The sequence below is a fragment of the Phascolarctos cinereus genome, unplaced genomic scaffold (assembly GCF_003287225.1).
Source record: "Phascolarctos cinereus isolate Bilbo 61053 unplaced genomic scaffold, phaCin_HiC Scaffold_726;HRSCAF=1367, whole genome shotgun sequence".
NCBI lineage: Eukaryota > Metazoa > Chordata > Mammalia > Diprotodontia > Phascolarctidae > Phascolarctos > Phascolarctos cinereus.
In genome coordinates, this window is record NW_027556098.1 from 419288714 (window position 1) to 419305966 (window position 17253).

Here is a 17253-nt window from a genome sequence, read left to right on the forward strand (position 1 = left end):
TCAAAATAAATTAATAAAATAAAAAAAATGAAGTTAAAAAAATAAATAAATAATAAATCTGTGATCCTAAGATTCATTCTTCTCTCAGACAGTCCCTGATCCCCTGCTATCTGAGGGTCTCTGTGAGCCAAATTTAAACTTTTATACCTGGACTTAAAGAAAAAATCAATGTCACAAGTCTGGAATGGGGGAGGCATGGCTAGGCAGCAGGGAGCCCTAGGTCTGAGGGGTTGTGGGAGAGATCAAACACAGGCCAGAGATGTGAATGAGAAATGTTTATAGAATCTAGAAGGAATCAATTCACAAGTAACATGGCAGACAGTAGCAGAGGACTAGGTTGAGAGATGAGGGAGAGGGTAGAGAAGGGTGACAAGAGACACAAGGGGGAGGTCTAGATATGGGAGAAGCCATGACATGCTTGAAAATGAGAGACAGTGAGTTCCCCATCACTGGAGGTATTTAAGTAGATGGTGAATAATGCTTTGTCTCGAAGGGAAGATGTAGCAGGGTCTCTTACTTGGAGAAGGTGGGTTGACTGAATGACCTCTAAGCACCCTCCCAAGCTCCAGATTTCAGTGACCCACTCCACTCTGCATATGTTAGCTCACTTTCCACCATTTTTTCTTCCACTTCAGCTTGTTTTATATTCCTAATATGTTCATCTCTCACTTCTTTAAAAAGATTCTCCTCCATGGATTTTTTTCCTAAACTGCTCATTATGGGTTTTTTTTAAATTCTGCATTGATGGAACAATGTGGCACAAGACAAAGAAAACACTATTTTTGGGGTCAAAGGACCCACATTTGGATCCCTCATCTACCAAGAATTTACAACCTGTGTGACCTTGGACAAGTCACTTCATCTCTATTGGCCCCAAATGAGTGTGTTGGATTAAATGACCTCTACGATTCCTTTATGTTCTAGATCTATGACCCTGATGAGAAACAGCAGACAGAGAGAGAACAGGGAACCTGATCCCAGCAGGAGAGGGACAAGTTGGACTAGAGAAAAGGCTTTTTAACCTTCGGTGTCAACAGCATTCTTGCTCCTGGAGTCCTCAGATCAGCAGATTTGACTTCTCCAGATAACTCAGAGGGACAGAATTCTGGGTGGGGCCACTCCAGGCTAGGGGGTAGAGGAGTGAGGGGACCCAAGAGACTAGTCCTTGGGCTAGGATTTCTCCAGAGGATTAACGGCCCAAGGATCAGCTTTCTCAGGAAGAACCAGAGGACCAGGGCTGCTCATCTGATCTGGGGATTAAACTCCATCTCTGTGAGAGTTGGGGCTCAGGGTAAAGAAAGACAAAACACTAAAGGGAGCCATGGGTGGGGGAGGAGAACAGGACAAGAAGAGAAGAAGGAAGCATCCCTCCCAGCCTGACGTTACTGAAGAGATCGCTCAGTAGAGTCAGGAGACCTCCCACCCCAGGCTCTGCTGGGGAATCGCCGTGTGACCTTATGCAAATCTCTCCTCCCCCTCTCTGGGTTTATTCCTCGGGCTATGAAATTAGGCAATTGGATTTAATCATCTCTAAGCTCTAGTCCATTTCTAAATCCTGTGATCCTATAATGCTATGACCCTCTGATCCCACCAGGGCAGGGTGAGAAGGGTCCCTGCCCCAGCTCTCCCCATGCTGCCCCCCCCAGGATTTCCAAGCATCTCCGGGAGAAGAACAAGGTGGGGGCAGGACAGGGCTGGGGATGCCTCTTCAGCGGGACATCATCTTCACAAACTCTGCGAAGGAAAGGAAAAGACCAGTGAATGCCTATGCTTCCCAGTCCCTGTCCCGATCTCCCCACCCCAACCAGTTCTTCAGATTTTCCTAGACTCCCATCCCCACAGAATACACCCTTCCATCCCAGCTGCTGGAGAACTCCCTGACCCTCTCTTGTCCTATTTCCCAGCTGTGAAAAGGACTGGTTAGAGTTGGTGATGATTTCTAAGAAGTCCATCCCCTCTGTGCTACCCAAGTTCTTGTTCTCCTCACCTGGGGCCAGTCCCTTCCCCTCTCTGGGATTCAGATTGTCCCCTATTCAAATGGAGAAGGTGGGGATGGACTTGGGGATCTCTAAGCATCTTATAGCTCCCAGAAACCTAAGCATGCAGAAACTGAACTGAGGCCTATAGCGAGGGGGCCAGCCCTGATTGGAGGGGCCTTATGTCACCTTCAAAATCCACTGTGCCATCTCCATTGACATCAGCCTCCTGCACGACCTCAGAAATTTCTTGGGCACTGAGCTGCTCCCCCAGCAGCCTTTGCATAGCCTGGCGAAGTTCCACCAGGGTAATTGAGCCATCTCCATTGGCATCAAACTGCCCCAGCCATAGCCCGGCAACAAAGAAGGAAATCCAACGAGAGCATCAGGATTAATCTGGGAAGACTTCTTGGTGGGGCAGGCAGAGGGGAAGAGGCTCTGGGGCCTGGGGGAGGGGGCCTTCCTTGTGCACTCCTCCCTACCCATAATCCAGCTGAGAGTTCTGAGGTGGGAGAGGATAGCTTCCTTCAGCCTCCTCAAGTATCTCCCTCTCCCTCCCCCTCCTCTCTTTCTCCTCTTCCTCTTTCTCCTCCTCTCCCCTCCTCTCCTCTCCTCTCTCTGTCTCTCTCTCTCTCTCTTTCCTTCTCCCTCCCCCCCTCCCTCTCTCTCTCAGTTTTCCTGTCTGTTAAATGGCCAAAGTGGGCTCCCTGATCTCTAAATACCCCTTTTGCCCTGCAAAGGGGTTCCAGGGTGACCCCGGCCTCCCTCACCACCCCTGCACCTTACCCGTGATGCTTAGTGACTATGACCCTGCAGACTACCAAGATTCAACGAGCTCATTGATCTTCCAGGCCAAATGACTCCTTTCAGGAAAGATCAAGGCCCAGAAAGCGTGACAGAGGGCACCCCTCCAGGAGTCAGCAGTCCAGCAGCCCTCCCTCTCCATGCTCACCTCCTTGAAGGCATCACGCATCTCCTGCACTCCGATCATCCCAGCTGTCTCTGCCAGCAGCTTGGGTGCCATTAGCTCTACAAAGTCCTCAAAATCCACCTTGCCACCGACTAGGGATGGGAGAAGTTAAGAACAAGGAGAGGAAAAGACAAGGACTGAATCTGAGATCCAGATCCCTAGACTCCCCCCCTTCCCACATGCCCTGGGGCGAGTCAGGGGACCCCTTCTTTCCGCTACCCCAGCCAAGAGCTTCTGCTCAGGCTCCTCAAAGAGTATACCCCACCTAGCACCCACAACACCAACCCTGGCTTGGCTCTTGACCTGCATCTTTGATCACTCAGTCAATTAACAAGTATTTAATAATTGTCTAATACATGCCAGACACTTTGCTAGGCACAGGAGAGACAAAGATAATAACAAAATAGTCTCTGTCCTCAAAAAGCTTACATTCTATAGGGAGAAACTTTGTGTGCACACATATAAACAAATGGAAAATGTTCACAAAATAAATATAAAGTGATTTCTGGGGACACAAAGAACTAGGGAAATCAAGGAAGGCCTCATGTAGAAGGCAGAACTTGGGCTGAGCTTTGAAGGAAGCTGGAGATATACAGAACCATTCATGAAAAGGTCCACCATTTCAGGCCTGAGGGACATCTCGTGCGAAGACACGGGGATGGAAAACAGGATGTGATGCATGCGATACAGCAAGCAGGCGGCCCTCCAGCCATTTCTGGACCATAGCAGATCTCCAGCCCCGTCATCTCCTCCACTCTCCTCATACTCTCTCCTCCCCATCACCTCCCCAAGTCTATCTCCTTCATTCTGAAGCATGCTAGTAGAATAGAATGAGTGCTGACCCTAGGGTCAGAGGACCTGAGTTCAAATACTACCTCTGACACTACTTTGTGACCTTGGAGAAATCACTTAGCCTCCTGTGCTTCCCATTCTTCATAAGTAAAATGAAGTGGGAGGCCTCAGGTCCTTTCCTATTCTATATTCCTGTTCCCATAATCCCCCTAATCCTGACCCCGACATCAAATTCCCAATCCCAACATTTCTACTTCATCATCTCCTCAGCCCCATCTTCTCCTCAACCTCGCCTCCTGATCTCTTTGGTCACAGCATCTCCCAAAGTCCACACCCTTCGTCTTCAATCCCCAGCACGTCCTCACCCAATCATCTGCTCAGCCCCAAAACACAGAGGAAGATCTTCCTGTGCTAACTACCTCCTCAGCCTCAGCCCAAACTTCTCCCCATACTCACCATTTCCCCCAGCCCTAGCCTATCATCTCTCCAGCCCCACCACTGAACCCAACACATTTCCCAGTAGCTTTCTCACATCTCTATCACAACCCAGTCCCCTTAATCACCATTCCCCACTTCCTTCTCAACTCAATCTCTATTTCTCTTCTCATTGCCTTCCTTAATCCTGCCTCCAGATCCAAGCCCAACGTCTTCCTTGTACCATTGACTTGACTCATTCACTTACTTCCTTGACCTATTGACCTCTCTTCCTCAAGTCACAGAAAGAAACCTTCACTCCAATTCAAAAAGCCTGGGTTTGAATCTCAGCTCTTCCATTCCACATTATGTGCCCCTGGGTAAACCACTTCTCTCACAGAATCTGTTTCCCTGTCTGTCAAATGGTGAAAACCATACTTGCATTGCCTACTGATAGGAAAACACTTTGAAAACCTTGAGAGCTGTAGAAACGTAAGGTGTTAGCATCATCATTCTGTCTTTAGCCCTCCCCATCTTCCCCTGCCACACCCCAACCCTCACGGTTCATTCGGATCTGCTGTCCCAGCTCTGCCAGCTCCATCTCAGTGGGCATGTAGCCCATGGTCCTCATCAGGTTCCCCAGGTCCTTGCAGGAGATGAAACCATCTCGATCCTTGTCAAACTCATGGAAGGCTTCCCGAAGCTCTAGGAAAAAGGCAGGGAAGCAGGAAGGGGATTATGAGGAGCCTGTAAACCACCAAAGTGTGGGAAAGCTAGATCCCCTCCTGGGAAAGCCTCTGGGAACAGGACTTGGCCTCTGAAAGAGGCCTTGCTGAAAACTAGCCAGGGGTGAGCAAGGGTGGGATTCCTGGAACCAATGGAAGAATGTTGGGAATTCCTGACACTGCCATGGAGAGATGGATGGGGGTAAACAGGGACGGAAAATTGCTGAAATTGGAGGCCTTGAAATCGCTGGGGAAATAGATGGGTAGATCTCAAAACCATCAATGAAGAAATAAGTAGGAACTTGAAAGTACCAGGAGAGATTGAGTTTGGGGACACTAGGGGTAGAGATTGCTATCACAAGAATTAGTTTCCTTGAGGGCACTGTTAGAGTAGGAGTGAGGAGGATATGGCAGTAGAATAGGGTCTGGTGGAACTGCCTCAGAGGGTCTGCAGGGGAGGGAGGAGGAGGAGGAGGAGGTTACCTTCAATCTCATCGGGTCCTAGTGGACGATCCTGAAGAAGGTACAAGAGGAAAGAATGATGGGGAGAGGCAGGGACAAGAGTGGCCCTCTTCAGGATTACTCAGTGACCCTCAGGGCTCTCTCCAGGGTCCTGAAAGAGGGAGCTGGCGGCCATTCATACAGTCTCATACCCTCTTTCCTGGCTGCCCCTGGCAACCCCTCTCTCTGCGCTCATTCAGCCTCTGCCCCACCCCCGACTGCTCTTTCCTATTCCTTCCTTGACAATCTCTTCCTTCTCTCCCCTTCCATTTCCTTTCTCTTCCTTCACCTGGATGAGAATTTCTCCCCAACATCCCATCCACCTACTTTCTTCTTTCACCTCCTTCCTTCAACTTTCTTCTTCCTCCTCCTGCTTCTTCTAACCTTCCAGCTCCTTCTAGCTGCTTTCTCCTCCTTCCTCTGTTCTCTTCCTCATGCTTTCTTAAACTTTACTTCTCTTCTAGCCTTTCCTCTTGTCTACCTCCTTCTTTCTCCTTTCTCTTCTTGAGTTCTTCCATCCCCTTCCAGCATGAAACAGGGGCAAGATCCGGGGACCTGAGACCAAATCTCACCTCTCTTACCCACCACCTATAAGACCCCAGCCAAGTTTTTTTTCCATTAATAATATTGAGCATGTATATAGTGCTTTAGGATTTGCAAAGCTCTTTACAAATATTTCATTTTATCTAGCTAAGCCTCAGTTTCTTCATCTATAAAATGAAGGGGCTAGATGAGATGGCCTTGGAGGTGCCTTCCATTTCCAAATCTATATGCCATCCCCTTCTATCTTCTCTCCCTTCCCTCCTTCTTCTTTCCCCATCCATTCCTCACCCTCTGCTTCTCCGCAATCCCTTTCCTCAGGAAGATGCAAGCTGGTCCCATGGGGAACTGCATGGGGCCTAAGAGGGAGCAGGATCCAGGATCTTGTGGAGGCCCCACAGCTCACAACCCTCTTCTTGCCTCTTTATGGTTCCCTATCTCTCTCTTGCGTTTTTCCCCCCTTGAGTTTCTGGATATCCTCTTTGCTGTCTGTCTGCTTTGTCTTCTGGTGGGTCAATCTGTCTGTTTCTGTATATCTCTCACTCTTTCTCTGTTCCTCTTTATCTCTTTTCTCTCAGTCTGTTCTATCTCTGTCTCTGCTTCTGTCTCTGTTCAGTCTTAGTCTCTGAATCCAGTGGGTGACAGCTGGGACCCAGTTTCTCCTGGCGTGGGAGAGGGGGGAGAAGGGTGACAGCTGGGACCCAGGCTCCCCTGGGGCCTGGGGGAGGAGGAGAGAGACAGGTGGGCCTGGCCTCTCCATCTGCTTCAAGGCAGGAAGTCATCCCAGTTTGGCTCATCCCCAGAACAGATTTGTGGCAGGGAATTCCTGGGCAGAGCGATTATGACTTGGCATGAGGGACACCGTAAGTGAAGAGCCAGGGGCATGGCCTCATCAAATCATCCTAAGAAGGTCATGGGCTGACTTTGTATAGCTTCAGTTTTCCTGCCTATACAATATGACCTCATTGACCAGATATCCTATGGCATGGGCATCTTAGACCTCTTCAGGGGCAGTTGTTGCGATAGACAGATAGACACAGTGAGCCAGATGTTCCATCCAGAAATAGAGATGCTGATATTGGTCCTTTTCTCCCTATTGGTCCATTTGTCACTCTATTTCCTCTATTTCTTTGCATCTCTATATTTGTCTGTCACTTCTGGTTCTCTCTGTTTCTTTGCCTCTTTGGTATCTTTGTCCCTGTCTCCTGTAAGGATCTCTCTCTCTGTCTCTCTCTGTCTCTGTCTCTCTGTCTGTCTGTCCGTCTCTCTCTCTCCCCCCTCTCCCCTCTCCATCTCTCTCTCTCCCTCTCCCCCCATGATTCCTTGTTTATCTATCTGAACCTCAGTTTCTTCATCTATAAAATTAAGGGACTAGACTAGATGGCTAGAGTCCCCAGTGCCTTCACACAGGCTGTCTCCCATATTTGTACTCCCCCACACACACTTCCTAAGACTTCCAAGACTCAGATAAAGCATCATATTCATTTCTAAAATTTTATTGATAACTTTTGTTTCTATATGACCCACATTTCTTACTTGATCCCCCAGCAGAAAGCCATCTCTTTTATGATAAAGAATTTTTAAAAGAGGAAGAGGGAAATTTTTGTAAAACCAAGTAACATGGAAGCTGCTGGTAGCTCAGTGCAAAGGGCTCTGGGACTGGACTCAGGAAGACCTGAGTTCAAATGCACACTTGGATACTTACTAGCTACGTGACCTTAAGCAAATCACTTAACCTGTTGCCTCAGTTTACTTATCTGTGAAATGGAGATAACAGTACCTGCCTCCCAGGGTTGTTGTGAGAATCAAATACAGTAATATTTGTAAAAGCATTTGATACAGTGCCTGGAACATGGTAGGGGTTACATAAATGTTTCTTTTTTCCCTTTCTCCTTCTCCAACATATCAAAAATGTCTGACACAACAAGGTGGGATCTAAGTCAAGAAGCGTTTCTTCATCAAGTACAATGTGTTGGGCGCTGTGCTAAGCACTGGGAACACAATAAAAAGTCCCCCAAAATCCCTCTGCTTTCAGGGAGCCCCCTGGGGGTGCAATATGCAAGCAATTATGTAGAAACAGGATACGTACAGAAGAAATCAAAGATGATCAAGACAGAGAAAGCATTGAGGTTAAGTAGGACCAAAAAAGGTTTCCTGTAGAATGTGGGACTTCAGCTGAGACTTGAAGAAGGTCAGGAAAGCCAGGAGGCAGAGATGGGGAGAGGGTTCCACCTCCAAAGTCCTCCATCTCTGACAAGAAGTGCCTTCTCATATTTCTTCTTTTAGGGATAAGTTTATCAGAATTTTTCAAGATTCAGTTTCAACTGCTTTGCTGACATTGTTCTTTCCATTGAGATTGTTGTATATTGCCTCCCTGATTCTACTGACTTGTTGCATCCATTCACACAAGTCTTTCCATGCACCTCTCTGTTCATCAGTCATCATTTCTCATAGCACAGTAATACTGCATTGCATTCCTCAGCCAGTTTACTAGCCATTTCCCAACCCATTGTCATCGACTTTGTTTCCAATTCTTTGCTACCACAAAAAGTCAATCACCACCTAAGAGAAGCCTCAATTGACTCTCCAACTGCTAGTTCTCTCCCCCCCTAAACTATCTTGCATTGATTTTGGACTTGTTCAGTATATATACACTTCCAGATGTAGATGCTGTCTCCCTCACAGAACGTATACTCCTTGCAGGCAGGAATTATTTCACTCTTCTCTTCGTATTCCCAGCATGCAGCACAGTGCCTCACACACAGACGGTGTTTAATAAGTACACGATGTATTGCTTGACTGATTTAGCTCTGTTTCCTCAGGCTGTTCTGTCTTCTTGCATCACTTTGTCTCTTTTGACTCTTTTAGGCTATGTCTGGATTTTTTACACGTTTCATTTTGTAATTCCCTATATCCTCATTTCCTTGTCCCTCTCTGTATCTTGCTGTCTCCTCTAGCTTTTGTGTCTTTCTCTCCTGGGACTCTGAGTTTGGAAGGCACAAGGTGAAGAGGGAAGAACTTGTAATACTGGTGTTTGGGAGTGCGGGCTAGCCTTGTCACTCAGGACTGCACAGAGAATCATAAGGTTTGGATCTTATGGGAGCCAAGACAGCAGTGGCAGCTAGCCCTGACCTTAGCAGGGACCAGTTCTAACCACTTAACTGGGTCAGAGGAGCCGATACGAGGGTATTTCAATGACCAGCCCTTGGAGTAAAAGCCAGCAGCTGTATGAGGATGGGAGTAAGGCCCTTGACCTAGCTCCATCCCCTGCTGCCTGAGACAGCTCCTTTCTGTTCAGTAGGACTTGGTTTCCTCCATCATGTATGGATGCTAACACTTTTCTGGGCCTAGAAGGTTCTCCTTGCTTCCCCTGCCCACAATTTCTGTGTATAGCTGGTTTGTACATTGGTGTTAGCATAGTTTCCCGCATGAGATTTCAAGGTCCTTGAAAGCACGGACTACCTTTCGCCTGTCTTCATATCCCCAGTGCTTACTAGAGCCAAAGAAGAGTAATGAACTAGGAGACATATTTGTTGATCAGTAGAGAGGATGTTTATCACTAATTACAAGAGAAGGAAAGTGTCCTTGTTAGCAATGCCATTCCCACTAATTCAAAGAGAACAACACCTCATTTATCAGTTAAGATAAAGAGAAGCCAATTAGTTCAACTCTCAAAGTCCTCTGAGTCCTCCAATTCAGTCACCCAGTAATTAGAGGAAGGGAAATATCAAAGAAGACAGCTTGCTTTAAGCTGCCCCTGCAGCACAGGCTAAGGCTTCACTTAGCAACAAGGGGCAAATGTAGGATGAAATGGAGTCAGATATGTCAGCTCTCAACACGCAGCTTTAAGCTCCCCCAAATCCACTCTAGCGCTGCACTAAGCACCAGAGATAGAAAAGCCAGCCGACTCTGCCCTCACTGCGCTCACAGCCCACCGTGGGGAGACAGCATATGTGAGCATTTCAGCTCCAAGTCAGACAGAAGGCCTCTGTGGTCCTCGGTGTATGATGGCCAATCAAACAGTAGTGCATCTCCTCTAACGTCACTTCCATTAAATAAATCATACTGGTTTGACACAGGGTCGAGGACTTTGGTGCTGAGAATTTTTCCACTGAGGAAATGCTTCTTACTCTTTTATTCACTCGTTCCCTAACAATCTTGGCTGCCAGACCCATATCAGAGATGAGTGATGCAAAGTTTTGGTTTTGGTTTTGGTTTTGGTTTTGCCAGTTGGTTACTTCCATTCTTCATGTAAACAAAATAATTTATTTTATTTGGGGAGATCATCACACCCCTCGTTTGGTTAAGAAATCTTTGGGATTGGAAAGACAGATTGGAAGCCCTGGGGGTATAAAATGGGTCTCCTTAGACCAAATTTACCCTCTAATCAGATGGGAGTATCTCAGGAGACTTCCATGGAGTTGGGGGGACCAAGTCCTTTCTGATTCCAGGCCAGCCATCATCTCTCCACCTCACAGGAGATGGAGGTATAAAGGCATAAAGACTCTCATTACATCTTCTCCAAGACAGGTTTACAATGGCAGATTCAATCCATGGCTCTGACCTGATCTGTAATCCTCAAGAGACTACCTCAGGGGACCTGCCATCCCTCTAGGCCCCTTAAGCAGTATGGTTAGGCCAGAAAAGGAGATTCAACTCAAGGAAAGGAAGGCATAAAGGCATAAAGGTCATATCAGTGATCTGTCCTTTCATGGAATTAGACTGTCAATGTTTGAAGGAATTCTGAGGCCACTAATCCATTCTGCACTTAAACAGAAGCCTCTTTCTATCTCCAACAAGCGACCATCCATTCTTTGCTTGAAGACCTCTAGGAAGAGGCCACCTAGCACCTCCCAGGGCAGCTTGTTCAATTTTGATCTAGTTTTAGGAAGTTAGGAAGTCTTCTTCCTTACCTCAGGACAAAATTGGTACTCAGAGATCCAAGGGCAACCTCTCCCCTCCCCTGTGATTGCCTCCTCCTCCTATAATGCAATAGCTAAAAAAACTATCAAACTCAGCATTTGGGGTAAATCTGGGAGATAAAGTGGCCCTGCGGATGAGGGCTGGTAGCAGAGCGGCAGGCCAGGGAAGAGTCTTTGGGGAAGAGTGGGGCTTTCTAACACTGCTAGCACAGTGGATGGCCCATAGCAGGTGCTTGAAACATGCTTGTTGTCTGTTAGCAACAAAGCCTTTCTTCTCTCATTCAAGCTAATCAGTGGGCATGGTTAGTCTGGTTGTCTGGAGTGGGGACATGAATGGGAGGCATTAAGCACCATGGACAGAGACCACTCTTCCAGTTGCCTTAGGACAGCAGAGCAAGAATTCATTCACTCCCAGCTCTGCAGCTGTGCTTCTGATACTCTGAACTTTGCCACCAAGATCGCTGTCTTCTCGTCCTGGAATTCCCGCAGGATCTGAGGCTATTCTCACCCTGCAACATCCCTCATCTCTGGTCCCTTGATTCCCAATGGTGAGTTCTTTCTGGATCCTCATTTTTAGGACAGACTTGGCTCACTGTGCATCATTCCCCTCCTGGCCATGTTCAGTCTATAGACTTTGCCCGTAGCCTTCTGTTCAGGGATCTCTCTCTCTCTCTCTCTCTCTCTCTCTCTCTCTCTCTCTCTCTCTCTCTCTCTCTCTCTCTCTCTCTCACACACACACACACACACACACACACACACACACACTTTTAAGCTCCCTTGTAGGTGTTGTCTTCCACAATTAAAATGCAAGCTCCTTCTGTATAAGAACTTTTTGCTTATATTTGTATCCTCAGCACTTAGCACAGTGACTAGCACATAGTAGGTGCTTAAAATACATTTGCTGTCTATAACCAGAAGGATCGTTAGAAATGTTCATATTGTGGGGCAGCTAGGTGGTGCAGTGGATAGGGCAACAGCCCTGGATTCAGGAAGACCTGAGTTCAAATCCAGTCTCAGACACCTAACACTCACCAGCTATGTGACCCTGGGAAAGTCACTTAACCACATTGCCTAGCTTAAAAAATGTTCACATTGCAAAGGGAGAACTAAGGCCCTGGGATGAAAAGTGTTTTGGCCAAAGTCACTCAGCATCAGGCAAATCAAGGACTCAACCCGAGGTTTCCACTGCACAGACCAACCTCAACCCCACCCCATTGCCTCTCCCTCTGGAACTTCCCACTATTGTCCCACCACGAGACACCCACAAACTGAGTGAAGTCTGACCACCACCTTTGGGGAACCTCTGGTTCACCTTGAGGAAAGTCCTGGTCATGAACAAAAAGGTACACCAAGTCTGAGTGGGGAGATGTGGAGCCCACTATTAGAAGCTCCTGGTTCAGGGGTAGGGGGAGTACTGCTCTGCTGTCAGAGTCCCTGGCACAGAGTGTTAACCCAGCACGTACCCAGTCCCAGTGGGATGGAAAGAGGGTTCATGAATAAGCTGACAGAGTGAGGCTGGAGAGTTAGGTCACAGGTCATCAGATCACAGGGACCTCAGAGGACAGTGAGTTTCACCAATCCCCTCCTTCCTAGAGAAGGAAAATGAGGGAAATTTTCAATCATCTGCCTGAGGTGACACAGGGAACAGGTGGAAGAGGTAGGATTTGAACCCAAATTCTCTGACTCCCAAACCAGGGTTCTTTCTAATGCACTGCATTCAGCCATACTCCTAGACCCAAGGGACAATCCCCCAGGGGTGTAAGCCCTGGAGCCAGACTTCTGTCCCTCTTCCTCTGAGCTATCCTGGGTACTGACTTCTGCCATGTAGAGACTAGTGTAGGGCAGTCACCCCCACTCAAACTCTCTGGCAGAGCCAAGAATGGGTCTCTGGGGTTGGCACACCTCAGGTTAGGTTAATGGGTCCCAAAGACTAACTCGCTATGATTCCTGTAGGAGGCTGGTGCTGGCTGACCTCACCATCCAGACTTGGCCCCAGAGTGTCCCAGTAAGAGAAATAACCCATCAAGGCTGTGATAAAGAAAGGTAGCATGTGCTTTGAAGCTGGGAGGGGGAAGGAGACACATCCAGAGCTGGAAGGATGAAATGGAAATATCTCACCTGCCCTTTCACAAAAAGGTACGCCAAGACCCAGACAATGGAAGATGCTGGCCTGGAAAGTCATGGGGTGATGGGATTCTCAGCTGGGAAGTACCTGAGACCAGCTAGTTCAATTTTTTTTTTTTTAGAGAAAGACACTGAGGCTCAGGGACATCAGCAACCTGCCCAATTTCCACAGAAGTCTTATTATTGCAGGGACTATTTGGTTAAGAAATCTTTGGGACTGGGAAGCAGGAGTCACTGGACTCCTGCTGGCCAGGACAGAAATCCTCCAGGGTTCCTCTCTCTACCGTTAGGCCCGTGGAACTCTGACAAACCACTCCCCCCCCCCCATTATACAGCCAGAAGTCAAGCCCCGATGTTTTGATTCCTGATGATATGTTCTTTCCAACAACCCTGATGGCTTCTCTAGCCCTGATTTTCATGGCTGATGACCCCACCCCTCAACTCTGGGTGGTGTTCTCACCTCTTAGAGTCACCTTCTGTATTTCCTTCACAATGATGATCCAAAGTGGATTTCTTGTGGACATCGATGGGAGTAACACAATTTTTTGCATCCCCAACCTCTTCCCCATTAGAACTTTACCTCCTTTGGAAACGAGTCTTCAACCAACTCCAAGCCATGCTGACACAAGAATTCTGCCTCTCTAATCCAACTAACTCCTCTTTGTTTTCCCCCATTAAAATGTTGGCTCCTTGTGGGCAGAATATCTTGCTTTGCTTGTATGTGCATTTCCATCACATGCCTGGCACATAATTAAGTGCTTAATATTATAAATGCTGTGTGTGTGTGTGTGTGTGTGTCTGTGTCTCCTTTCCCTTTCTCCTTCTCACTGTGTCTCCTCTCCCTTTCTTCTTCTCTCTGTGTCTGTCTCCCTGTGTGTCTCCTCTCATTTTTTTCTTCTGTCTCCCTTCCCTTTCTCCTTCTCTCTGTCTGTCTCTGTTTGTGCCTCCTTTCCCTTTCTCCTTCTGTGTCTGTCTCTGTTTGTGTCTCCTTTCCCTTCTCCTTCTCTCTGCCTCTGTTTGTGTCTCCTTTCCCTTTCTCCTTCTCTCTGTGTCTGTCTGTGTCTCCTTTCCCTTTCTCCTTCTCACTGTCTTTCTCCCTGTGTGCCTCCTCTCACTTTCTTCTTCTCTGTGTGTCTCCCTGTGTGTCTCCTCTCACTTTCTTCTTCTGTGCCTGTCTCTGTTTGTGTCTCCTTTCCCTTTCTCCTTCTCTCTGTCTGTCTCCCCTTTCCTTTTCTCCTTCTCTCTGTGTCTGTCCTCTCCCTTTCTTCTTGTCTCCTTTCCCTTTCTCCTTCTCACTGTCTCCCTGTGTCTCCTTTCCCTTTCTCTTTCTCACTGTCTCCCTGTGTGTCTCCTCTCCCTTTTTCCTTCTCTCTGTGTCTGTCTGTGTCTCCTTTCCCTTTCTCCTTTTGTGTCTGTCTCTGTTTGTGTCTCCTCTCCCTTTCTCCTTGTGTCTGTCTCTGTGTCTCCTTTCCCTTTCTCCTTCTCACTGTCTGTGTGCCTCCTCTCACTTTCTTCTCTCTGCGTCTGTCTCCCTGTGTGTCCCCTCTCACTTTCTTCTTCTGTGTCTGTCTGTCTCCTTTCCCTTTCTCCTTCTCTCTGTGTCTCTGTTTGTGTCTCCTTTCCCTTTCTCCTTCTTTTCTGTGTCTGTCTCTGTCTCCTTTCCTTTTCTCCTTCTCTGTGTCTGTCTCTGTGTCTCCTTTCCCTTTCTCCTTCTATCTGTCTGTGTGTGTACGTGTGTGTCTCCTCTCCTTTTCTCCTCCGTGTTTGTTTCTGTCTCTGTGTATGCACACATCTCCTCTCCCTTTCTCTTTCACTCTCTGTCTATCTCCCTCTGTGTGTCTCCTCTCCCTTTCTCCTTCTCTCTCTGTGTCCGTCTCTGTCTCTGGGTCTATCCCTCTTTTTGTGTCTGTCTCTCCTTCTCTCTGTGTCTCTCCTCCCTTTCTCCTTCTCTCTGTGTGTGTCTCTGTCTCCCTCTCTCTCTCTCTTCCTTTCACTCTGTATTTTTTGACACCTATTGTGTACCTTGGAGTCCACCTAGTCCAATACGCTCACATCACAGATGCAGACCCCTGGGCCCACAGAGGGGAGGTGACCAGCCAAAGATGATGTGCAGAACTGACTCCAAAAGAAGTGTTGAGCCCAGGTCTTCTGGTTCTTCCCATGATGGACAGCTCTAATTGCTTGGAAGGTTTTCCTTAAGTAGCATCTTTGGGGGATGCCAAGGAGATATGGCCACTGAACTCCTGCTGGCCAAGATGGAAATCCTCCAGGGTTCCTCTCTTCTGCCTTCTGCCTAGGATGTTGGCTGATGGAACTCTGACAGTCCTTCCCACCACAGGCTCTGGGTGTGGAGGTGGGAGTCCAAACAGCCAAAGCTTTGCAAAAGGAAAGGCTGGGACTTCAAGGAGCCCACCAGGAAACAGTAGAGAGGGAATACCAGCCTTGAGAACCCCAGGACAGGGACAGCACTACTGAGCTAAGAGCCAGAGGCACAGAGCAGGTATGGAGGCTGCCAAAGCTGCTGAGGCCAAGGATGGCAATTCTTCACACCCTTCCTTTCACCCTGATTCTCCTCACGTGAACATGTGTCTGTCACTTGGTTTCTTTTTTTTTAAGGCAATTGGGGTTAAGTGACCTGCCCAGGGTCACATAGCTAGTAAGTGTCAAGTGATTGGTCTGAGGCCAGATTTGAACTCAGGTCCTCCTGACTTCAGGGCCGGTGCTCTATCCACTGCACCACCTAGCTGCCCCTGTCACTTTGTTTCTTAAAAGTCTGCTTGCTTCCTGTTTCCCATTTGTTTCAAAATCTGGTTTTCTAAGAGAAAGGTGAGTAGCTACTGCATGATTAACCTCTGCTTCATTATTCAAATGCAATGTAAAAAGGGTAACAAGAGAGGGAAGAGACAGAGAGGAGGTGACAGAGAGAGAAAGTGAGAAAGAGGCAGAGAAAGACAGCTGCGGTGGAGGTGAGGTGGGAGTGGGAAGAGTTAGGGAGAGATTTCACAACTGCAGTATATATTCGGGGCAGCTAGATGGCACAGTGGATGGAGCACTAGCCTTGGAGTCAAAAAGATCCAAGTTCAAATCCAGCCTTAGACACATAACACTTACTAGCTGTGTGACCCTGGGCAAGTCACCTTAAGTAGTTTGGGTGTGAAGGGGCTGTGAGTGGTGATGTCTTTGCCATTTTCCCTCTCCATTGTCTTGAGAAGCAGGAAAGGCTGGGGCCAGTGACAGGGAGAGAGCCACCCCACTGACTCTGCTAAGTGCTATCAAGCCTCTCCTTTTTTCTGTGCAGCTTCTGCCCACCACTCTCAGCCTGCCCCTCTGCAGCCAACACAACAAGCCCATCTCTCTTCCACGGGACAGTCCTTCAAACACTTCATGAGACAAAGGAAGTGGGCCAAAGGGCTGGGCTGATGCCGGGCCCTGCTGGGGGGAAACATCCCCACCTGTTTCAGAGGCAGAGGGACAGTCTTGTCAACCTCTCCCACACCTGAAATGCTCCTTTACACCTCTTCCCTCCTAAACAAGCCAATACCCTCCACCTACTTTTACACTGCCCCGCTGTCAGCAGGGGAAAGGGGTGGGGGTGGGGTCTTCACTTGGCCCCTCCCACCCTAACCCAGAATGGCATTGGGAGCCGGTACAAGTCGTTCCTGGACTAACATGGTATTCCCCACTCCTCCACTCCAGACACTCTGGGACCGTTGTTAGCTTCCCAAAAGTCCCAATAGCATTCCCGTCGGGTTTCCCACAGAATAGAGAGGTCATTCAATGCATTATCCCTGTATCACCCAGGGAACACAGATATGGGGTGAACAGGAAAGGAAGGGAAGGAATCATTTCGCCCACAACATCTAGCCTAGACCCTTCCATGAAATGATGCCCCCAGCAGCTGGCCCTGCCTCCTGACTAGTCCCTTTCACTCCATCCCTACATGCTCCAGTATTCCCATTTCCACAGTTCCCAAACACGGTCCTCCTGCACTTTGGACACACTGGGGCTTCCAGGATGATCGGTGAAAGCCCATGTGTGCAGCAGTGTGGCAGAAGCCTGGGGTCCAAACGTAGCGGGGGCCCTGCCACTTCCTCGTTCCACCCTTAGATTCCACAAAGGCCATGCTAACAGCTCTGGAAGGGCACCTCCAGTCTTCCTTGGGTCCCCCATAAAGTAGGACCTGCTTGAAGACCCAACTACTCGTTCCTCTCCCCATTTCCTGGAAGGACCAAACCCTGGCAAACCCACAGCTGCCGGATGCTGGGGCCTATTGCTCACATTCTGGAAGA

General features: G+C 48.3%; 1 protein-coding gene across 1 annotated transcript; it reads right to left on the reverse strand.

Moving 5' to 3' along the window:
- Positions 1 to 1708: 1708 nt before the first annotated feature.
- CABP5 (calcium binding protein 5) lies at positions 1709 to 6743 on the reverse strand. The gene is made up of 6 exons (XM_021003792.2): positions 6210 to 6743; positions 5361 to 5391; positions 4714 to 4857; positions 2929 to 3038; positions 2166 to 2313; positions 1709 to 1734 (listed from the first exon to the last, which is right to left on the reverse strand). Exons 1-6 carry the CDS (start codon positions 6270 to 6272, stop codon positions 1709 to 1711), a joined length of 522 nt encoding a protein of 173 aa, XP_020859451.1. The 5' UTR covers positions 6273 to 6743.
- Between the last annotated feature and the right edge of the window lie 10510 nt (positions 6744 to 17253).